This window comes from Odocoileus virginianus, chromosome 9 (assembly GCF_023699985.2).
Source record: "Odocoileus virginianus isolate 20LAN1187 ecotype Illinois chromosome 9, Ovbor_1.2, whole genome shotgun sequence".
NCBI lineage: Eukaryota > Metazoa > Chordata > Mammalia > Artiodactyla > Cervidae > Odocoileus > Odocoileus virginianus.
In genome coordinates, this window is record NC_069682.1 from 6535664 (window position 1) to 6561181 (window position 25518).

At 37.9% G+C, this 25518-nt stretch overlaps 1 protein-coding gene across 4 annotated transcripts in view; it reads right to left on the bottom strand.

The window, feature by feature from the left end:
- Positions 1-25518, bottom strand: part of SEL1L2 (SEL1L2 adaptor subunit of SYVN1 ubiquitin ligase) — a 116669-nt gene that overhangs the window by 62551 nt on the left and 28600 nt on the right. For all 4 annotated transcript variants that reach the window (XM_020908786.2, XM_020908785.2, XM_020908784.2 and 1 more), the window contains exons 2-3: positions 21099-21154; positions 8825-8993 (exon numbers count right to left, since the gene is read on the bottom strand). In XM_020908786.2, the coding sequence (XP_020764445.2) occupies positions 8825-8993; positions 21099-21154 (225 nt within the window). The remainder of the gene's footprint in view (positions 1-8824; positions 8994-21098; positions 21155-25518) is intronic.

The following is a 25518-nucleotide window of genomic DNA, read 5'->3' on the forward strand; positions in this document are numbered from 1 at the left end:
ATCAATTTTTAAGCTAATTTGACAAGATATAATATCTTACAGTTTTGAATTTTCCCATGCACAATCATAATTATTTATTCATTTCTTTTATATATTATTCAAAAAGGTTTTATGCTTTTCCCTTTCTCAAACATCCTGTATATCTTTTATTAGACTTATTCTTAAGTACCTTTTACTTTCTATTGCTATTTTAAATAATACTTAAGTAATTTCATCATATTTTGCTTTTCATATATCATATACAGAAATGCTATTGAGTTTTATATATTAATTTTTAAATCTAGCAATTTTTCCAAACTCTATTAATTCTCATAGTTTAACAGAATTTCCTTAATTTTTCAAGATCAGCATCATACCATTCTGGTGAATTGTTCTTATGAACACTATGTGATGATACTTTCTCTCTATTAAGTGTCTTTATCTTTTAAGTCTACTCTGTATAAAATTAATAATAGCTGTCTTTCACTTAGTATTGCTTGAGATATCATTTCAGTCCTTTCACTTTAAATCTTTTTGTGTCATGCTTAAAGTATATGTCTTGAAAATGGTATACAACTGAGTACAATATTTTTATTTTAATCTAAAGGTCTCTTCTTTTCACTTCATATTTTCTTTCTGAGCTGCATTCAGGGCAATTTCTTCTGATCTTTTCTTATTTCATTAATGTTCTCTTCAACAGTGTCTAATTTTTCTGCTTACCCATCTGCTCACTTAATTTAAATGAATATGCTTTTGTTTTTCCTTAGTTCTCTTTGGTTCTTTGGCACAGATGGTCATTCGTTTTTCATGATGTCTTCTCTTTTTTCTTATGGTTTCTTAATCATTTAAAAATATGTTTATTTCATAGATTTATTTTCATAAACTTGAGGGGTCTATGCCTTATACTGTGTGTGTGTGGGAGGCGTGTGTGTGTGGGTGGGTGGATGCATGTACTTGCAAACTGACTCTCACTGAATAGAATTTTTTTAACTTGGTGCATTAAAAATTTTTTTTCATGCAAGCTTATCTCCAATAAGGTTTTTAATGTAGAAATTGTGGAAATGTTTCTCCAAAAAGTGATTTTGTGTTGCTTCTGTCAGGTTTCCAGATTTATCAACTTATTGGTGGAAGGAAATTCATATATGTGAATATATTGGCTTGAAAAGTATTCACAAAAATACCGGGTGGCATAATTCAAATTCAAATCTATATAAGGTGCAGGGATGTGGTGTAAGCTTTCTCTCGGGAGATGCTTTTCCTTGGGAGAGCCCAAGAGGAGGAACAGGTTCCTTGATGTTTGCCTGTAATGGTGGTGGTTCATTTGTATTTCCTGATCTCTCCTTTCACTGCATGCACACCTTTATGAGACTCTTAGCTTTACTCATAGCTCTTCATTCCAATTCTCTTGTCAAAAATCCTTATGTCTATCTTATTTCCCCAGCCTAGGATTAAAACTCAAGGCTCATCCATTACCAGTTCTGATCACAGCTTGCCAAAACATCAATTTACAGGCTTATTTTCCATTATTTCTAGCACCTGCGGATTTCAGTTTCTTGTGAGCTCAGCTCTGCATTTAAAAAGAATTTTGGTATACTTTAGGTGTAAATTTTAGCTATTTGTAGCAGTAGGATTTTTATATTGAGTTAGATCACCATTTTGCAGAATAGGAGAGCCTCAGTGATTTAAAAAAAAATCAATTCATTTGCAAAACGTGTTGATTCAAAGAAAACTTTCAGTAATTAATAAGAAAGCTATTAAAGGGTACACAGATTGGGTTCTCTGATAACCAGACTATTTTGGGGTTAGTTATTAAGAGGGAACCTTGGGTATCTGGGGGAGAAGTTGGATTGGGCAGAGAGAGAAGCTATGATGCAGGCCTGTAACAAAGGATAAGCCTGACTCCACAATGCAGCCATTCCTTTAGCTCTAACCCTTGTGCTCTATTGCCTGTGCTTTTTCAAGCTGGCTCTGCATCCTTTGTAAAAGAATGTTGCCTGTAGCCTGAAACATACATCAGTGCCTATTCTCAAGTTTCTGATCTTTAAAGGCATCACACTTTCCCATTCATATAGGGTTAAAAAGTTGCAGAACAGAAAACAACAATTGTCTTGCTGGAGGGTAATAGGGTTATAGGAACATTGTGACAAGATCTGGTTGGACAGCTGTAAGAATAAAGGATTCCTACACAAAAAAGTTTTCAGCAAGTTTTAATACCAAAGAAGCCTGAATTCTAACTCAGGTGAGATGGTTCTTTGGAACACTCATCCACCATCTTTTCGGTCTGCTGATTTTCTGAATAAAACCACTATTCCTCACCCCAGTAATGCATCTCCTGATTTATCAGCCTGTCACATGGTGAACAGGACAAGCTTGCATATGGTAAAAAGCCCAGTAAAACCCTTTCCTGACCCTTTCCTGGAGTTAACATGTCTCTTCTAACTTGTTCCAATTAGGCTGACATGGTCAAGGCTTTATGCACCTAAATTGATTGGAAGTGGAAGTGGGCTTCCTAAAGTCATTGGAAGTGGGCTTTCCCTGGAAGGAGGCGTAACCTTGGGTTATGCAGTTGTCTGCACCTAAGATAGTCCCTGAAGGAACTGCTGCTGGAGGCTGTCTGTGAACTACACTCCCAGCAACTGGGCAACAAGTTCCCCATTGCAGAGAGAATCTGCATGGCATTTCCCAGGGTCCTCACATACATTCCAAAGTCAATAAAGTTTATCAAATGATAAACTTACCCTAGCTGGTCACAGACTCCAGAAGTGAGAAAAAAAAAAATGTGGAGACTGGCTTAAAGTAAGATTCCAAGACGCCGCCCCCTGCCAGCCAAGCACGAAGGAGTGATATGGTCTGATCACCAAAATTAATGATGACTTAATTCCAAGAACTGCCAGGAAGGATCTGGTCAGGAAGGACAAAGAAGCTAGTGTTCCAGTTTACTGCAGGAATAGGTTCCACTGTTCCCACTGCATGATTAATTATTGATTTATCTTGCTAACAATTTAACAAAGATAATTACTCTATTAGATTCAACTCTGACTCAGAAGGAAATATTAGCTGTTGAAATTATAGTGATAAGATACCCTGAGAGAAAATGAGCATGCCATTAAAAAATTGTAATGGGATGTTAAAGTATTGTGTTCAGCTCTAAGACTATTCAAATGTGCTCTAAAAATGTAAGGCTTTATTGTTATTATTCATTTATTTTTTGGTCATGTCACACAGCTTGTGGGATCTTAGTTCCATGACCAGAGATCCAACCTAGGCCCACATCAGTGGAAGCACCAAATCCTAACCACTGGGCCACTAGGGAATTCCTAAGGTTTTATTATTTTTATATAGCACCTATATTATAGAGAGTGCTGAACCTGAATTCAGAAGGTCTGAGTTTACATCTTAGAATGTAAAGGTACAGGAAGAATTCAACTCAATTTAATTCAGCAAATATTTATTCATATTAAATATGACAGACAAAATTACTTCTTGCCTTGAAGTAAGGGGAATACAAATGCTATGTGTTATAGTTTCAAACTCTAGGAAAAGGAAAAACTGGTAGAGGTCTGAAAACTGGTAAATAGTTCCTCTACTTTCAATATGTGGAAAAACACATTAATATTCTAGAAACAGCTTGATGTCAACCTCCTTAATTTCTAATTTTTTGAACAAATTTTTATACACAGTTTATGACCTTGAGTTGACCACTATGAATTAGGAAGTTGTTTGGAGAATGTTAGGTTAAAGCTCATTTTTCTTTTCTGAAGTCTGAGGAGTATCATTTATATGAAACACCTATATCCCATGTCTTATGATATCTTATGCACAAAATGTTGAAATGGAAACTGAATGGGAATGAAATTTAATGTTTTTAGCCAGTTCTATAACATGCATGCCTTCCTGAGTGGCCCAGTGGTGAAGGATCTGCCTGCCAGTGCAGGAGACCCTCATTCAAGCCTTGATTTGGGAGGATTCCTTAGAGAAGGAAATGGCAACCCATTCCAGAACTCTTGGTGGGGAAATCCCAAGGACAGAGGAGCCTGGTGGGCTACAGTCCATGAGTCGCCCAGAGTCAGACACAACTGGGTGACTGAGCACAATGACCATGTATAACCCATGCTCCGGGTTCACTCTACAACTTGTAAACCTTCTCTCTAAGGAAGGTTTGCTTCTCCGTGGCTTTCTCTGCTTTAGTAACTGCTAATTCTACAGTTTCCTGATACCAGACTTTGGTGTGGGGTTGGAGATGGGGGAACAGGAAAGGGGGTTTGCCTATTTTCTGTCTACCAATGCTTATTAAGGCACCTTCCCAAACAAGGGCAGTGCACTCTGTATAAGGCATTCTCATAACTAAAATTTTATGTTTTCAACCTCATCACATGTAGATTTTTATCTGTCATTAGTGGGTAAATATAATAATAGAGATTTATGGTGGATTATTGTGGGCTCTAGGCTCTAGACTTGGTCCTGCCTTGTTACCTTCTACAAGGATTTGGATAAAAGACTGATAGGCATGCTCATCAAAAACTTGAATGACAGAAAACTAGGAGAGTTTGATGGATATAATCAATAGGTTGGAATAATCCCAAATGAACACAATAGACATAAATGTAAAATCTTTTACTTAGATTCTAAAATTTAGATGAACACATAAGGATGAGGAGACACTTGGTTGTGATAGACAGTTTTGTGTTTCTTCTTGGTGAGGATATAGTCCCCAGTTATTAAATTCAATATGAATCTAGTTGTTACTGTGACAGAATTTAGCAGGCACATCTAAGTAAAAGAAGTTATCCTAGATGATCTGGGTCGATCTGATTCAAACAGTTGAAACGCCTTAGGAATGGAATTGAGGTTTCTCTAAAGAATAAAAAATTCCAGCTGTGAACAGCAGCTTCAGGTCCTGTCCAAGAATTCCTGTTGGGCCTTGTTGATAAACTGCCCCACGGATTTTGAACTTGCTTCGCCAACTCCCGTAATAATCACGTAAGCCAGTACCTTACAATAAGTCTTCAAATATATATCACCTACTGGTTCTTTTTTTCTGGTTGAACCCTGATTGATACATTGGTGTAGTACTTTTAGGTGAGAAAAGATTTCAGCTTGCTCTAACTTTGTTACCTGAATCTTAGAAAAAATGTGCACACAGCACAGGATTCAGTGGGGATGGGGGCAACAGCTCCATGACAGGAGTCCATATCCATAGCAGGATGATTCTGTCCCACTCCAGCTGCTTAAGATCACTATGGGGAAGGGATTTTGGTTTAATGTAAGTTAAGAACTTTATAAGAAAGACATATCTTCAATAATATCACAGGCTGCCCTGTATGAAGCAGTGAGCTTAGTCGCATGTATTTAAGTAGGAGCTGGTATTATCTGCCTGGAATATCTGATGAAAGATGCTGGCCGAGATGACCACTAACATTTCCTAATTCTAAGATTCTATAATATTACTTTTAAAAACTATGCTTCTAATGCATGACACTAAAAGTCCTCCTCCTTTCAGTTAATGCTGTTTAATTTCCCTTGTTTAAAAAGTCTGGTTGTCTTCTGATTGTCTTTCTAGAGCCATTCCACCCTGCTCTATGCCCACATGGGCTTCTTCAGAGGACTCCTTTGTGCTCTAGCTTCTGCTTAGATTTGGCTGAGAGGCACCGCCTGGAAGTCTGAAGGGTAGGAAGAGAGCTAAGTATGCCCTGGTTTCCTGGGTCTGGGTTGTCATGGGCTGGCTTTGTCCTTGACCTAAGGTCATACTTGTGTTAGAGGGCCCTGGCCATACAGCTCTTGCTTTCCTTCTTGGCATTGCTGTAGCCACTGCTGCCCGAAGACCCCTCAGACCTAGGGGTGGTAATGAAACTGCTGTTACTGTTCTGGGCGGGGGGAGGGTATTTTGTGAATTCTCTACACTCTGTGTGCCCTTTCAGAAATAGGTCCTTGATTAAACTTTACTTATTTTCTTGGACTCTGAAATCACTGCAGATGGTGACTGCAGCCATGAAATTAAAAGATGCTTACTCCTTGGAAGAAAAGCCATGACAAACCATGACAGCCTATTAAAAAGCAGAGACATTACTTTGCCAACAAAGGTCTGTATAGTCAAAGCTATGGTTTTTCCAGTAGTCATGTATGGATGTGAAAGTTGGACCATGAAGAAAGCTGAGTGCTGAGGAATTGATGCTTTTGAACTGTGGTGTTGGAGAAGAGTCTTGAGAGTCCCTTGGACTGCAAGGAGATCCAACCAGTCCATCCTAAAGGAAATCAGTCCTGAATATTCATTGGAAGGACTGATGTTGAAACTGAAGCTCCAAGACTTTGGCCACCTGATGTGAAGAACCGACTCATTGGTAAAGACCCCAATACTGGGAAACATTGAAGGCAGGAGAAGGGGATGACAGAGGACGAGATGGTTGGATGGCATCACTGACTCAATGGACATGAGTTTGAGTAAACTCCGGGAGTTGGTGATAGACAGGGAGGTGTGGCGTGCTGCAGTCCATGGGATCACAAAGAGTTAGACATGACTGAGCGACTGAACTGAACTAATATGACTCAATTTAAATGTGTCATTTATATCCTGTAAAAATCCTACCTGATACTTCAAGTCACATGCATGTCAACATTTTTATGTCCTATATAGAGCCAACTCTTCAACTGAGCAGTGAACCAATCTTTTGGAATAAATATGGGAAAATACTCTTAAAATATTAAGATTTAAAAAATTTAAAATCTTTGTCAAGGCAAGACTCATAAAGATCAAGCAGAGACTACAGTTAGTAAGAGTCTTTCCAGCTCTAAAACTAACCTCTCTCTCTCTTCTGGAAACCCTTGGCTCTTAATTTCTAATTATTGCTCTTATTAGTAGTGATCACTTTCCAATACTTATAATACTTATGCCAGAAGGAAACACTTTCTAATTTATGTAAATCTTTATGAATGGATGTTATGATTATTGCAAGACAGGGCTTCTCAAATGTTCTTGAAACGTTTAGATAGGCAGCAATGAATGCATGTACACTCCCTAGAGATGTGGAGGAGAGGAAAACATTTTTTTAAAGTCTTAGGTTTGATAATTCAAAATGTGAATTTTGAAATATACTGTATACATTATACCATTAGTTCTAAAATGAAAATGTTTTCAATTATTATATTTACAATTATTTATTTCCCTTAAAATTATCAAGTAAATTTTGTGCTCAGGAAATTGAGCATCTTTGCCATTTAGTTCAATATTTGCCCTAAGCCATTTTGAGAAGCATGGGGTTAAAAGCACTTGTCCCATGCTCACTTGCAAAATACTGCCCACTTACTTTGTGAGATGCATATGGTCCCCTAAGAGCTAGAGGATTTTGGCATCAGACTAAGTTCAAATCCTAGTTTCCCTATTAAATAATGGTTTTATACTGTTAAGAAAATTATTTCTCTGTGTTGCAAGTTTCACACCTTATAAACTGGAAATCATACAACTTATCTTAAGTTGACTAAACATTAAAACAATATGGGAGATGCTCAGTTAGTTAGTTTATTATTTATTATTATTAGGCATAATACAACCAGTTCCATATAAGGGAAAAGGATCTCATTTGAAGGATGACCTTAGTTACTCTTTTAAAAAGCAGAAGCTCACTTTATCAATCTCTACCTACCTTATTCGCCAAATTAATCAATGATTTTCATATCTTCTGTCCAACTTATGGACTGACGTCCGCAGCATATTGAATGTTTAGTGGCTAGTGGGATGCTCTTTGGTATAGGTGTTACTTCTGTTCCCTCCCTTTGCATATTTGCCAAAGATCAGGATTGCTTGTTGCCAAATCTATTTGTATCGATTGTAGTTATTATAATCACAGAATTTAACCAAACAATATGCAAACTTACTAAAATAAGTGCAAAAAGAAAATGTTTCTATGTAAAGTGATCAAAATATTATGAAAAATGTGATAAGGAGAGCCAATAAAAGTTATCAAATTTAATTGTATGTAAACCATTTATAAATGACTGGGGGGAAAGTCAGTAAATATCTGGAAGGATTTTGCTCATAGTTGTTCCATAAATGTTTTTAGCACTTTGTTTCATTAAAAATCTGAAATGGGAAGTCATAGATAATACAGTTTGAATGCGGTTTACACTGGAAATACCAATCTAAATAAAAGGCAGGCCATGTTTCTATGTCAAAAAATGGTCAAATGTGTGTTTCAGTGTTTATGATTTAGATTTAAAGTAACTTTAAGATATGTACGTATTATTTTTATAATGCCATTAAAAACTGGTGTTCTTAATTTTTCTCTGCCAAAGAAGATTCCCTCTCTTACATAAAATGTTAAATGATAGACACTCATTCATATTTGTTAGAAGAGACAAAGCTTTCACGTACCACACTTGAATGTTGAAAGTGTCTTAAGTTTTATAACTGAGCACCAGTTAGCTCCTGCACACAGAACCTATAGAGACATTATTTATATTTTTCTAGACTCTTCTTGCACCAGAGAAATCTATCAACTAATCAGGTATGGCTTTACTAGAGGGAGTTTTAGATTGCTAGACCAGAAAAAAAGAGTTCTGTATTAACTTCAGTTTTCTTTAGAGTATGAGAGTTTCCATTAGCAAAATATTTGATAAATGTTTTATTCACCTAATTATGGATTTTTTTAATCCATGAGTCCTACCTTGCTTGTTATCCATTGGTACAAATTCCAAATCAAGTCAGGGGATAGAAGCTAACAAAATTTAAGGCTTTCATGAGTATAAATCTTTATGACTATATCCCAAGATTTCTTGGAAAGTAGCTATAAAATTTGATTTTAAATTACATGAAGTCATTTTAAATTTATATGTGAGAGGGAATTCTACTTACAGTGATCTTTATTTCTTTTCCAGAGATCTTTATTTCGAATTCCTTTTCGTCTTAGTTTATGCTGATTCTTCTTATTTTCTAAGAGATTTTCTTTTTTACTGATTATGTTAATTGGTTTTCCTTGTTCCAATATATTTGATAAATCTTGTTTGACTTTGTTCACTGATACCTACAAAGAAAAACATTTTTGCTCATTTTATGTGTTTTGAAATGAAACAAAGAGGCTCTTTAAAAATAGATTTACTGAGATATAATTCATATACTATAATATAAATGTATAATTGCACATTTGCTTGTTTATTAAAACATTTATTTTTACTTTCTGGCCATGCCATGCAGCATGTGAGATCTTAGTTCCCTGATCAGAGATCAAACCTGAGTCCCCTGCATTGGAAGCCCAGAGCCTTTAACCACTTCCAGGGAAGTCCCTATAGTTATACATTTTATATGATTCAACAGTCTTTAGAACAGTAACAGATAATGTGCAATCATTACCATGGTCAGCTTTAGAATATTTTTTATCACTTCAAGCAGAAACCATGAATCCTTCAACTGTTACCCTCCCTCTACTCTTATCCCCTCTACTCCCAGCCTCATGCAACCACTAATCTGTGTTCTGTGTCTCTACACAATCCTCTCTTCTGGACTTTCCTGTGAATGAAATCACATAGTAGGTGAATTTTTGTGACTGACTTCTCTCAGCATAATGTTTTCACGTTCAATCCCTGCTGTAGCTTGTATCGTCACTTCATTCCTCCACATGGCCAAATACGATTCTTTGTATGTATACACTACGTTTCGTTTACCCATTTGTCCACTGGTGGACATTTTGGCTAGTTTTACCTTTTCACTATTATGAATAATGCTGCTATAAACATTCATGCACAAGTCTCTGTATGGATACTTGACTTTATTCTTATCGTAAGTTTGCCATATCTGGCAAATAAAAATACAGGATGCCCAGTTAAATCTGAATTTTACGTAAGCAACGAATTGTTTAAAAGTGTGGGTGTCCTCCCTGGGTTGGGGAGATCCCCTGGAAAGGAAATGGCAACCCACTCCAGTATCTTGCCTGGGAAATCCCATGGACAGAGGAGTCCATGGGGTTGCAAAGAGTAGGGTGCAACTTACCAATAGACAACAAATGGAAAAATATTATCTGTCAACAAATGGACCCCCAGTATACAATGGCTCAGAATCAATAGCCAGGTCCTCAAGTCATAGCCAGGTCCTCAAGTCAACGTCACCTCTGCTCTATGCTATCATTCAGGGATCTGGGCAGACAGAGGCTATGCTAGCTTCAACATGAGGATTCCAAGACTTCCCTGAGTGTTGACTGATATCTAGCAGACAGAAAGGGAAAAAGCACAGAAGATCTTATGCAGAAAATTTTTGTTGTTGTTGCTTCTTTGTTTTTTCTTTGTTACATTTGATTTGCTTTGTTCAATTTTCTTTTATAGGCCAGACCTAGAAGTGGCAGACAGTGTTTTCATCCACTTTCCATTGGCTGAAGCTGTCACATGGCCCCACCCAACTGCACAGGGAGCTGGGATATTTGGGTGTCATGAGAAAGAAAACGGATTTTGATGGGCCTACAGCATCTGTGATACAATGGGATTATCATGTTATTGCTATTATAAGAAATTTAATTTTTCAACTCAAAAATAGCCAACAGCTAAGTTGAGGAGGCAGTGAAGCTTGGCAAATGCCTCTGATTGTCTGCTGTTTCTACCTCCTCCTTCTACAGAGGCTGTTTCCCGATTTTCATTCCTTTCTCACCCAGCAGGAGTGGGCAGAACCACAGCCAGTTGGAGCAAGTATCAGGGAGCCCCGGCACACAGAGAGCCTTCCTCTAAGTCTTAAAAGATTATATAATTCAATAGCAAGTATTTATTGTCTATCTCAGGCTCTGTTCTAAGATCGGGGGAGATAGCCATGAACAAAAGTATTCTCTGTCCTCATGAAGCTGAGGTTCTGGCGGGGAAGAAGAGTCAACTGATTAAAGGAGGTTTAAAAAAGCAAGAGTGAAAGGGATGGAATTGATCAGAGTTGGGGTGTTTTTGACATGGATGGGAAGGGACAAATTCTCAGATAGCATTTGAGTAGACCCTTTTTGGGGGGGCGTAGGGAGTTAGTCATACAAACGCCTTAGGAAAGAGAGTCCTGGAAGACAGAATAGCAAAGAGAGAAGACTGAAGCAGGAGGAAGCAGGGGTGCAGTAAGACAGCCCAGCTGAAGCAGAATACGGTGGCGGTGGCGGTGGCGGGTAAATGAGAAGACAGAGCGGCAGCTCCGAGGTCACCCTCAGGATTGCCCATCACATTCGGTGTGAAGCAGAGACCTGGGGAGTGTTCTGCGTGGAAAAGCAATGCTGACTGACTTAAATTTCCAAAGGACCACCCTGGATACTGTGTGGAGAATATTTAACGTTGGAGCAAGAGTGGGAAAAAAGGAGACTGCTGAAGTAAACTTGGTGAGAGTTGATGGTGGCAGTCAAGTCAGAAGACGGTAGATGGAAGTGGTGATAGTGGCTGGTTTCTGGATATGTTTCAGAGATACCCTTGGCAGGATTTTCTGTGGAAAGACGATTCATGTGTATTTTTAGTTTTTAAACGGCAAACCCAGTGGAAGTATGTTTTCAAACTCTAAGTTTAAAGTATGTGCTTTGGAAGTATGTTTTCAAACTTCCAAGGCCCATTAGAGACTGAATATAGCTCTTAATCAGAGTGGCAGAGTGTTTTGATAATGTCTTATTTGGCTCCACTGCCTCTTCACTCCCCCATCTCCTGAAATTCATGCCAGATGAGCTTTTCCTAAGGATCCATTTGAACACATCACTGACCAGCTCATAAGCCCTCAGTCCTCAGTGACAACAGGATAGAATCAAACTCCATTGCACAGGACCTAAGACTGTTCAGAGTATGGCCTAAAAATGTCATAGTAATCTTATTTCTTACTACTCCCACACCTGCCTGAACATCTGCAACAGCCAAACTCTTCTATTCCCTGTTCCCCAAATAGAACAGGTTCTTTCCTCCCTCCTGAAGCCCTTGCTTACACAGTCTTCATTGCTCCCTCTTTCCTGTTATCCCAATTACCATGCCTGGTCCCTGACCCAACTCAAACTCCACTTCTCTCTGACCAATAGTGATCTCCCTCTCCTCGGACCTTGTGATAGCTTCCCTTCTTCATAAGCAACAGCTGAGATGATTCTACATCATGTATTTCATGTTATATCTACTCAACAAATTCAGATGCACTGTAAACTCTTTAGTGTAGTTCTCATTTCAAGTAGAGTGTCTTGAGTAGAGGGAAACCTAACAAATGTGTGGGTTTCTTTATTTTGGGGAAATCCCTTGCTTTCTTAAAGCACAGGAAGAGTAGGAACATCTTCTCTCAAGAGGAACTAAATGATTTGTGGACTTGGAGGAAAGAAGGTTGAATTTATCTCACTGTACATTTAATCCTAATTTATTTGTGGCTAGCTCATGCTTCTTGTCCCTGGCATGTTCCCTTGTGGCTCAGATGGTAAAGAATCTTTCTGCAATGACGTAGACCCAGGAGACCCAGGTTCTATCCCTGGGTTGGGAAGATTCCCTGGATAAGGGTATAGAAGTCCATTCTAATATTCTTGTCTAGAGTATTTCATGGACAGAGGAGCCTGGGGTCGCAAAGAGTCGGACATGACTGAACAACTACACTCTCTTTCTTTCATGCTTCTTGTACCTAGAGACATTTCCAAAGAAGGGCCAATCCTGTGGTTTTTTTTGCCTGAAAGCAAAACCAAACAAACACACAGCAAAAACAGTCCTGGAATATGGGATGCACATTGAATAGCTTCACATTTAAAAGAGTAAGGTATCCTGCTAAAGCTAGTGATTTGACTTAAGGGTTTATTCTATTTTGTTTGGAAGTTAATTAATTGGTTTTATTCTTTAAAAACCACATAACTTTACATTTTAAACACAAGAAACTTTGATTACTTGTTAACATATAAACAGGTAACTTGTTCATCCAAATTGCTCACATCCCCAAATAAATGTATTACAGAGTTTGAAACTATTATTTCCATTCTCTTCATAGTATTTTCTGTTCACCACTAATTAGATGTGTCTAACTGTGGGCAAGTTAACTAACCTTTCTGTGACTCAGTTCAGTTAATGTAAACTATTAAATGTAAATGTAAAACGGGGGTAATAATGCTGCCCTGTGAAAGTGGAAGTGTTAGTCTCTCAGTTGTGTCTGACTCTTTGCGACCCCACGGACTGTAGCCTTCCAGGATCCTCTGTCCGTGGGATTTTCCAGGCAAGAATACTGGAGTGGGGTGCCATTTCCTTGTCCACAGGATCTTCCCAACCTGGGTCTCCTTCATTGCAGGCGGATTCTTTACCGTCTGAGCCACCAGGGGCTACTTCACTGGATAGTTATGAAGATCAAATAAGTTAAAACATATGAAGATTCTTTTACATAGGAATAATAAGTTAGAATAATATTATTATATTACTATTATTATATGGCTGTGTTTTATGTAAATTAATATTTCTATTTCTCTGTTTCAGATTGTAAACTACCAGGACTTAGGTGTTCTAATTATTTAATTTGCTCTGTTCATTGGTGAACTATGACTTCATTCTAGACACTCAGTAAACATTGTTAGTTTTTTAAAAATATATTTCTTTTATCTCTTAAGCAGAATACTCAGAAACCTCTTTACTAGTAGAAAACACTTTTATACCATACATTTTCTGAACTAACTTCACTGGAAGATGGGGAATAGCAATTTTAGCATGTCCTAGGACCCAACCGCTGCCTGGGATATATTTGATACTGAGTGTAAGTTAGCCCCAAATTCCATGCTAGTTCTTTAATAGAATTTTGACAACAGTAACATGACTAATGTTAATGGAACTTTATCAGCCTCATCAAATAGTCTTGGGAAGGCAACAGGTATAAAATAAGTAATGAACCAATCTTGTTCTTTCTATACAAATCATTGATTCATTCATTCAACACATTTATTCTGGGCATTCCCTAGGATTTGAACACATAGTGGCAAATAAGACAGAACTTGCTGATCTCATGGAGCTTTCATTCATCTGTGAGTAAATAGATAATAAATAACCAGTGAAAAAAAATAAACGAACAAGTTAGTATCAGATATCAATACATGCTTTGAAGAGAATAAAACAAGAAGATGTAAAAAAGAGTGAAATGCAGAGAGAAGAGGGATTGGTATACAGGTAATTTAGATTGGATGTCCAAGAAGCCTCATTGTAGAGGTGATTTTAGAGCCAAGAGTTTAATGATACGAGTTTAATGATTTTAAAGAAAGCAGTCCTGCATAGATATGGAATAGAGCATTCTATTCTATCCTATTCTATCATGCCTATTCTATCCTAATAGGCAGAGGGAGTAGTGAGTGCCAGTGCTCTAAAGTGGGACAAATGTGTATGTTCTAGCAATGGAAATAAGGCCCCAGGAGCTGAAGGAGTGTGAGCTAAGGGGAGAATTATAAAAGAGAAAGACAGAGAGAAATAGGGGTCACATCATGGAGGCACATGGTAAGGAGTTGACATTTTATTCAAAAGACAAGAGGAAGACAATGAAGGGTTTTAAGTGACAGGCTCTCATTTACATTTTAGAAAGAAGGAACATTCTGGCTGACTTGTGAGGCACAGATAGTACCTACCAGAGTAAGAGTGGGGACACTGGGAGCCCAGTCTGGTGCTCTGTGATGACCTAGAGGGGTGGGATGAGGGGAGGGGAGAGAGGCTCACGAGGGAGGTGTATATATATATATATATATATATATATATACTCACACTCATGGCTGATTCACATTGTTGTATGAAAGAAACCAACACAACATTGCAAAGTGATTTCCCCCCAATCAAAAAATAGATTATAAAAAAAGAGTGGGGACAGAAAGCACAGTTCAGACACTATCGTAGTCAACCAGGTGAGGGATGATGGGACTCAGGTGAGTGCAGAAGCAATGCAGATAAATTACATGAGCAGATTTAGGATAAGTTTGGAAGGAGTGCACATAGGGGCTGGATATAGGCTTATCCCCCAGGCCAAAGTTGAAGGTAACTTCTTGTTTTTTGACTGAACCAGCTGAGCTGATAGAGATTCCAGTTACAGGGGCAAAAGAGAATGGGGAGCCGGGAGGAATTGTGGAGGGAGGAATCGGTCTCACCTGCCCCCCCCCACACACACACATACCTGTACATGTGGTAGTGTCTCCAAATCATGTGACTGTATACATGGAAAACAAAAAATGATTTAGTTTTTTTGTTTAAGAGGGAATGAGAGTCATGTTTGCCATGGAACGGGAAGTGAGCCTCATTCTTTGCAGACAGGAGATAGCGAGAAGTGAAAGAACTGGAAGGGAAGGGTTCTTGCCTGTCAGACTTCCTTTCCCTAGGGCTCAATAGTCAGGGGTGTATCTCGCTTTCCTTAACTATCTGTGTCCCTTTTATTTTTTTCCTGGCTCACATACTCCGAAAGAGCCACTGTTCCTGGGCACTGTGTAATGTCCTAAATTTTGCTCAAAGACATCTCTGGAAAAGAGCACATGAAAAGTAGGAGCTTACTGAAAGCAGAAGACAATGAGTGTGGTAAACCAAGGCTGGCTGAGCACCTCCTCATTAGTGGTCTCTGTCCGAGCGGAGCGGTGAGGGGCTACAGGGCTCTCCAGAGAGCGCAGAATAAGCTCTGGCAGCGCATCCACAGAAGCTCTTGATGTAGGAGAACTTGGTCCAGCTTGTTGCCTTACAGAAGCTGGTGTGACTCTTCCCACAGAAGAGAAAAAAAAGCAGTTTTTCTCATCTCTACTCAGAGTCTACAGAATCAAAAATTCTGGGGGTGAAGCCCAGCAGCCTGTGCTTTAACAAGCCCCCCAGGTATTTCTGATGCAAGTGAAAGTTTGGCAGTAGTACCCTACTACCCTGCCCTAGGTAGTAGTGAAGAAGGTAGACAGAAAGATAAAATGGGGTTAAAGTACACAAATAAAACAGTAAAAAATTTTGATCACTTATCAGTGATGATGTTTACACATATAGCAAAGATACAATAAAGTTGATGTTGTCTGAATTACAGTTTTTACCAGGAATTTAAGTCAGATGACTCAAGCTTTCTAGATATTAAATAAAGGTGTGCGTATATCTGGGAAACAAGGACTGGTGTTTTAAATTTGAAAATATCGCCGACTTAGTAGCTTTTCTCCTTTAAAGTAAGATTTTACTTGAGATGCTTCAACTGAAGCAAAGGTATTTTGGGTAATGATCTTTTTATTTTTTCATTTTTCCTGGGCTATGTTAAGAATATAAAATAATCTTAAAATACTTTTTTCTAACATCCCTAAGATTTCCTTAAAGCAAATATGGCAATGGCCATCTCTGGGTTAAAATAGCCACCCCTTTCAAAGAAGAAATAACTCATTCATCAGCAAAAACATTTCCTTCTCTTGGCGAAGACCTCACTAGTTATTTTATCATGTATTTGTACATCTACCTTCAAAAGTCACAGAATAACAACAGTAGATAGCAATCCAAAGATATCTGAGAAATGTGGGAAAATGGTTAAGTAGAGAGTAGAAAGGGAAAAATAAAATAGCGTCAGTGAAAGTGAAAGTCCAACTCCTTGTGACCCCATGGACTATGCAGTCCATGGAATTCTCCAAGCTAGAATACTGGAGTGGGTAGCCTTTCCCTTCTCCAGGGGATCTTCCCAACCCAGGGATTGAACCCAGATCTCCTGCATTGCAGGTGGATTCTGTGATACTAATAATATAGTGCAAATATAACATTCTACTAATTGTTAGATGCACTGTAAGGGCTTTAAGAATTTAAGAGAACATTAAGAACCCATACATATTAGGGTATTTATATTCTGTATTTTTACATACAAGGAGCATAAAATTATAGTTAAACTTATAGCTGAATTAGGTATTCATGGTACTGGGAAAAAACACGTTATTACAATCAAAAGGTAACCCTAGTAATCTGGTTTTCTTTCTTTTTTTTTGTAATCTGGTTTTCATCAGCAGCTTTTTTCTTGTAACTTTCACTAGAGGTTCTGTTCTGTCTCTTAAAAAGAAAGAAAATTCAGACACATGCTACAGCATGGATGAACCTTTGGCAAATTATGCTGAGTGAAATAAGCTAGTCATAAAAAGACAAATACTGTTATGATTTTAAACACTTATACGAGGCACCTAGAGTAATCAAATTCACAGAGGCGGAAACTATAATGGTGGTTGACAGGGGCTGGGAGGGGTGGAGAGTTGTTACCTTATGCTCATCAAGTTTCAGTTCTGAAAGATGAAAAGTTATAGAAATTGGTCGTACAAAATATGAATGAATGTACCTAACATTAATGAATTTTAGACATAGAAATGGTTATGAGAGTAAGTTTTATGTTATGTATATTTTACAACAATTGAAAAAACAAACAAAACTTGAGTTCTGTTCCCAAGGGTTTTGGAAAAGAAACCGTGGTCCTTTAATGATGAACCACCAAGTCAAAAGCCAAGTAGGAAAAGAAGTGAGAATGTGAGGGGGATGATAGCAGTAAAAGGTACAAGTAGATTTGAAGTCCTGGTGGGACTGAAGGATTGAAACAGTGACCTCGAATGTACCAGCTTGTCATTACAGACTTAGAATCTTGAATACTTGATTTGAAAAAGACATAGCTGAGCTTGTGACCATGGGAGCAGAGAGAAGTGTGCAAATCTTGGAGCTGGACGATCTAAATAACAGAATTAAGAGGCTAGCTTCATGGGTGCTAAAGTTGCCAAGGATAATTGACAGGAGCAGAGCTGGAGAGAAGCCTATGAATCACTTCTCTGTCCCTATTTCCTATTACTCTCTCAGTGAGAAGGCAGCAACACTCAGCATCCCAGCTAGGACCAATATTATATCTCCAGTGGGAGAAAATTCCTGAGAGGGCTGCAGGGAATGTTCTCTGGAGGCAATCAGATTTCAGTTAAAATGAAAGTAAAGACAGTATTTGGAGAAGTATGACACCAAGATGAGTGATTAGGAAAAAAAGAGTCAGGGGATGGAGAATCGTAGCAGCATATTTAATTAAATCTTTAAACTTTTATTGTCTCTTACCACATGCAAAAAAGTTTGAAAATATACTTTATACTTTCTTACCCTTTAGAAGTTCACAATCAAGTTTAAGCAATATCAAAAGGAGGTTTCACAAAGCTAAAAAAATTAGAACCTTTGGATATTCCAAGTTCCAGTAACTGGCAGGCATGGTGTTGAATGAATGAAATTTGTAATATAAAGAGCTTTTATATTTGAATGGGGTTGGTTATGCTAATCTGTAAACAGGGATAATAATTAACTATTTAAATAACTTCTGTAACAGAAATGTTAGGAGGAATGAATAGTATATGTGAAGGGGTTGTATAAAATACTATTATATAACTGTAAGACATAAATCAAAGTACCAAGATGTGTGAAAAAAAATCTAACTCTTAGAAGAAGGTGTTAATCTCAAAAACAAGCAGAAAGTGTCTGCGTAGGTGAAACAGAGAAAGGAACTGAGAACTCTGGGACCTCTGGTGAAACTGGGCAATGCTGAGAGCTGGGCTACACTTTTCTTGTTTTCAGAGTTTTCATTTTCACTCGTGGTGGCGGGGGTTGTCATAGTGGCTTCTCAGCCATACACTTGAATTGCTCCCTTTCAGGGCCCCAGTTACGCCCTAGTAGGACATTAGACACCTGAGCGTCTACCCCCTCTATGATCATGATCATTCTTGAATACTGAAGGAAGTAATACACAGAACTCCTGAAAATATTAGCTCCTCAACACAAAACAAAGTGTATTTAAACATTAAGTGAGTAGGTGTGTTTTTAGAAAGTTAAATGTTGGGGAATGGAGGAATATGTGGTATGCTTGTGGATTTTAGAGTTCTAAAGCCAGAAAGAGAAAGCTCAGAGAAGCTAGCTATACTTACATAGCCATACTTAAGTGAAAGTCGCTCAGTCGTGTCCAGCTCTTTGCGACCCCATGGACTATACAGTCCATGGAAGTCTCCAGGCCAGAATACTGGGGTGGATAGCCTTTCCCTTCTCCAGGGGATCTTCCCAACCCAGGGATCGAACCCAGTTCTCCCATGTTGCTGGTGGATTTTTTATCAGCTGAGCCACAAGGGAAGCCCTAGCTATACTTAAGTAAGTGTTGAAAAAATTACGGTGCAAATAGTAATTACTATGAAAGACAACTAGGATTTGCCACATCTGTATGAAGGTAGAGACATGATGAGAAGGGCATCTTCAGCCAGATTTTATCCTGACTCCTAAATATTATAAATAATAATATTTATTATAAAGAAGTCATGAAACAACATGGCCAGTTGAATAAATTAATGCTATTTTATCCTGGCTGTAGTGAAGCAGGGATGTAAGAGAACTTTGCATTAGAGCTGTTTATAGTCATTGGTCTTTTCACTTTTGCAGTCTGTACTCTATGAGGATGACACTAAGGAAGGCAGGAAAAGGAGAAGCTCCAGGGGAACTGTGAGACAGACAGTCTTCAAACAGGCTGCTGCTAACTCACATCAGTCGTGTCTGACTCTGTGCACCCCCATAGACAGCAGCCCACCAGGCTCCCATCCCTGGGATTCTCCATGCAAGAACCCTGGAGTGGGTTGCCATTTCCTTCTCCAGTGCATGAAAGTGAAATGTGAAAGTGAAGTTGCTCAGTCATGTCTGACTCTTCATGACTCCATGGACTGCAGCCTACCAGGGTCCTCTGTCCATGGGATTTCCCAGGCAAGAGTACTGGGGTGGGTTGCCATTGCCTTCTGTCCAACAGGCTACCCTGGCATATTTTCCCATCATGGACATGAAAATAGTACTTTTTTCCCCAAAATATTCTAAGATCTCTAGTATAGTTCATATTTTTCTTTTTTTGCTTGGCTATCCATGGGTAAAGTTGGGGTCCTTTCCTGTGTTTACTATATAGGCCTCATCTATTGATGCTGGGCATTAGGGAGGACACTTATGGGCCTGATCAATATCCTTGGTCCCAAGTAGTAAGTGATCCTCAGACCCAAAGAAGGCTCGGGTCTTCTTACATGATATTGGGTAGGCACTGTATATCACAAGGCATCATGGAAAGCAAGATGACCTGATGAAGCACATGTCCTTTCTCTACCTGCTCAAGGACAAACTGAGTTTTTTGCCAAGATCACTTCTATTTATGCAGATAACAATCCCACTGCTAATTATGGGATGTGGTAGTTATGGTAATGAGGGAAAGCTAAATTTGGAGGGGTTTAGAAAATGTTGCAATGTAGAGAGTTTTTAACTTATGCAAACATTTCTTCAAAGTTTACCTGTTTAACCTGGATTTTAGATTTAGTCATTAATCAATAGACATTTAATGAATGCCTGCTAAGTGCCAGGCACTGTTCTAGCTACTGGGATAATAGCAGAGACAAAAACTCCTGCTGTCATGGAGTTTATATTCTAGAGGAGGGAGCGTGACTGCAAACACAACAAAGTGTTACACAATGGCAGTTCTGTTACAGTAAGGAAGGGAGGTATAAAGTGTTGGATAGGGTTAGTAGTTTTGGATAGAGTGATTGCAACTTCACAGAATGCCTAGGGAAAGACCCTTCTTTTTGAGCAAGGGAAGGGAGCCACCTGGATATCTGGGCTCAGGGACATTCTAGGCAGAAAAACCAGAAAGGTGGGCACGTGTCTGGGGGTTTCTGAGCAACAGCACAGAGCCCAGTGTATCTAGAATGGTGTGTAAGGGAGATGATGTCAGAGAAAAGGCAGTAGGACCAGATCACAGAGCCTGTTAAGCAAGACGTTGGTTTTACTTGGCATGAGATGGGAAGCCACTCAAGGATTTAAAGGAAAGGAGCAAGTGTTGCTGGGCTCAGAACAGATTGAAAATGCTGAATTCTTTCAAGATGTCAGAACACATCCTGAGGTTAATCAAGTTTAACAAGCATCTGTGGCTCTATAAGCTGGGCTGGTCTCTGTCTTGGTATTTTAGGACCTCAGACAGACCATGACTTATAGGAAGGCTCAAGACTGATGACATTTTTTTCTTCTCACAGTGGAATGAGTAACTATTTGCTGAATGGATGAACAAAAAATGTGGATTGAAAATGGAAAAAAATAACAGAAACAATAGTCAAAAATTAGTTTAAGAAATTCTGAACATACCAAATAAATACTGTTAGTAGTGCGTATAGCTTAATTTGCGTTGGAAAAATATAATGATTTAGCAGAATTTTTACCTGTGTGGTGACATTTCTTCCTTTCTGCTTTTTACTATGTTTTTCTGCTTCAATAGCTGAAATATACAAAACATTTTTATAAAATTTCACTAAGTACAGTTTCTTGTTAAAAAAACTTGTGGGATAATTTAGAATTCTAAGAATAATAGCCAAAAATAATTAAAAACTTAAAAGTTATTAATGTGATACAAAGTAATTTCTTCACTGATAATTTTTAAAGATGTAACTTGACACCAGAGATAATCTAAATGCTTTTCTCAAGTATCCTGAAACTGATATAACCTGAAAGAGTTCTACAAATAATAAAGCTAATTACAACAGTGAAAAACTTTCTGAGCTAGAATTTAATTAAAGTGTGTCTATGTAAATAAATGCTATCTATTAATAGAGAATATTAAAACATAGGAGAGGAAATACAATCTTTTAAATTTTTATAGACTCATCCATGTGGCAGAGAGACTAAAAATTAATACAGTTGGACGATATAAATATCTGAGAAATGTAGAGTAGTATAATTATATCAAGCTTTGAAATTTGAGAAAATTTTCACAAGAAAATTTTAATGACTCTTTTTATAAACAGAAGACTATATGTACCATATATTAGTAGACTATAATGTAGTCATTGGTATATTTCATTTTTGCATAGTACTTGAATTTTATTAACATACATATTTAGAAAAATAAGAATTTGAAAACCTGATAATAACAGGGTGATAATCATGACATGTGAACTACTTTATTAGTATTACTCAGCTTCATTTACTGAAAAATTATTTGATGAACAGCAAAAATGTCACCCCACATATTTCCTGAAGTAAAACATGCATGTATGTGATACATTCACCTTTTACAGACTGAAGAACTTGACTCAAGACAAATATAGGGACATCAAAATTTTACATTTCCAATATATGAGTTTGTCCTTTAAAGCAGGTTGTCAATGTTCTAATGTTCAGTTCAGTTCAGTTCAATCACTCAGTCACGTCTGACTCTTCGCGACCCCATGAATCGCAGCACGCCAGGCCTCCCTGTCCATCACCAACTCCCGGAGTTTACTCAAACCCATGTCCATTGAGTCAATGATGCCATCCAACCATCTCATCCTCTGTCGTCCCTTTCTCCTCTTGCCTTCAATCCCTCCCAGCATCAGGGTCTTTTCCAATGAGTCAGCTCTTCGCATGAGGTGGCCAAAGTATTGGAGTTTCAGCTTCAGCATCAGTCCTTCCAATGAACACCCAGGACTGATCTCCTTTAGGATGGACTGGCTGGATCTCCTTGCAGTCCAAGGGACTCTCAAGAGCCTTCTCCAACACCACAGTTCAAAAGCATCAATTCTTTTGTGCTCAGCTTTCTTCACAGTCCAACTCTCACATCCATACATGACCACTGGGAAAACCATAGCCTTGACCAGACAGACCTTTAGTGGCAAAGTAATGTCTCTGCTTTTTAATATGCTATCTAGGTTGGTCATAACTTTCCTTCCAAGGAGTAAGCGTCTTTTAATTTCATGGCTGCAATCACCATCTGCAGTGATTTTGGAACCCAAAAACATAAAGTCTGACACTTTTTCCACTGTCTCCCCATCTATTTCCCATGAGGTGATGGGACCAGATGCCATGATCTTAGTTTTCTGAATGTTGAGCTTTAAGCCAACTTTTTCACGCTCTTTCACTTTCATCAGGAGGCATTTTAGTTCCTCTTCACTTCTGCGATGAGGGTGGTATCATCTGCATATCTGAGGTTATTGATATTTCTCCCAGTAATATTGGTTCCAGCTTGAGCTTCTTCCAGCCCAGCGTTTCTCATGATGTACTCTGCATATAAGTTAAATAAGCAGGGTGACAATATACAGCCTTGAAGTACTCCTTTTCCTATTTGGAACCAGTCTGTTGTTCCATGTCCACTTCTAACTGTTGCTTCCTGACCTGCATACAGGTTTCTCAAGAGGCAGGTCAGGTGGTCTGGTATTCCCATCTCTTTCAGAATTTTCCACAGTTTATTTTTGACTTTTTAAAAAATTAATTTGATATATTTTATCCTTTCTCTCACTGATGAACTTTAGCACTTAGTCTCATAATTCTGTTTACTTCCTAAGCCAGATCTTATAGAAACTGATCGGGTTGTTTGGTATTTAGTCCTCTGTCAAATTAGAGAAACAGTTGGCAAATTCTAAATAAAAACCCAATAAGTACATGGTGTCAAATGTGTTAATATAAAGCATATGAAAACTTTTAAAGATTATGTATATTTCAAACAATTATACACATTAGGATTGCTCTGTAGATTCAGAATGTAAAATAAATGACCCCAAAATGAAAATGTTTACTACAAAGAAAACTTTCTTTATTCCAAGTTTGCCAAGTAATCCTTTCGGGTCATGAATACTCATTATCAGAGGCAACATACAGCATCATGACCCACCATTCGGACTTTGAGTCAAACAGGTCTGCATTCAAGTCATAATTTTATATTTATTTCATTAATGTGTTGTGCTAATAAAATGAGATAATCTAGGTAAAATATTTGGCATAGTACTTAATACACGTTCAGTATGTTTAAATGTTAGCTATAGATAATGGCAACCCACTCCAGTATTCTTGCTTGGAGAATTCCATGTACAGAGGAGTCTGGCAGGCTACAGTCCATGGGATAGCAAAGAGATGGATATGGATATGACTGAGTGACTAATACACTAATATATAAAATATATTAAAAAATAATAATAATTATTATATGAAGCTTACTTCTTTAAAGGACTCAAGATGCCTTCAAGATAATAGTACTTGTAAATTTGTATTTTAAAAGGACTATGATAAATAATTATTAGATTTAATACACTATTAGAATTTATTAATTGTTTGCCTATTTGCCTTTTTCTCAATTAAGCACTTTCTTCGAAACAAATTAGTCTAATTATATTTGTGTTTTAGAAATCAGACAGTGACTGATACTACAGTCACAGTCAATGTCTACTAGCTTAAAAATTCCATTAACAATAAGTAGAAAAAGCAATGTGATTTGATATATTCCCATTATTATATTCAAAGTACGGACAGTAAAATTAAAGTTAGTATGTACAGAATGTACAGACACAGAATAAGAAGTACAAAGTGTCATGTGTATTAGAGTAAGAAAAGAAAATTATGGATATTAAATGGAATAAAGTATGTATTATACATTGGACCAGAAAATCAAACTGTCAGTTGGTCAAAAACTAACATGAAAATTACAGGGCTAAAAGCAGTTATCAAAGGTAAAATAAATGTAGTTAAAAGAATGAGTGAAATGGGAGGAGATAAAATAGTCTAACTCAAGGAACAAACTAATAGCTTAAAACACAAAAAGAAGATAAATGTAGTTGGTCATTATTTACAAGAGAAGATGCACAATAAAAAAAAACTCCTTTGAAATTCATTTCAAAATATGTGTTTCTTTTCTAAATATTAGGCTTCTAGGTTTTCACGTAGATAAAACAAAGTTTTGATGGGCTACCAGGGAAACCATTGTGCTGCAAAAAGTCCCTTGCACAATGTTTTCTAGTAGATGCTTATATTAACTGAGAGACATCTGTGACTGTTGGAGGCCTCTAGCACTCTCATTCTACACTTCTCTCTGTATGAATATTGATACTGCCCCAGAGTCTGGCGCTCCCCGAGAAAACACAGTCTACTGGGTGCAGGAAGAAAATACTAGGCTCTCTACTTATGTGGAATTTAAAAATATCTTTTATAATTCCTACTTCTGGGTGTGTTTTATAATAGACTAGATCAGTAGTAGGGGACTTCCCTGGTAGCTCAGAGGGTAAAGAATCTGCCTGCAGTGTGGGAGACCTGGGTTTGATCCCTGAGTTGGGAAGATCCTCTGGAGGAGGGTATGACAACCCACTTCAGTATTCCTGCCTAGAGAATCCCCATTGACAGAGGAGCCTGGTGGGCTACAGTCCATGGGGTTGCAAAGAGTCAGACATGACTGAGCAGCTAAGCACAACAGCAAGATCAGTAGTATATCACTCTTATAAATAAAATGTATAACAGCAGAATATGCCATCAAAACATTTTGATATGGAGTTAGCTTTGGAAGGGGACTAATGTTTTATTCAGCTCTAGAATTGTAGCTCTAGGTATAGTTTATTTATCTATTTACTTAAAAACTTTTTATTGGGGTATAGTTGATTTACAATGTTGTCTGAGTTTCAGGTGTCCAGCAACATGAATCAGTTCTGCATATACATGTACCCACTCTTTTTTAGATTCTTTTCCCATATAGGCCATTACAGAGTGTAGAGTAGACTTCCTTGTGCTGTACAGTAGGTCCTAATTAGTTATCTATTTTATATATAGCAGTGTGTACACGTCAGTCCCAATCTTCCAATTTAACCCTCCCCCCTTTCACTCCCTGGTAGCCGTAAGTTTATTTCT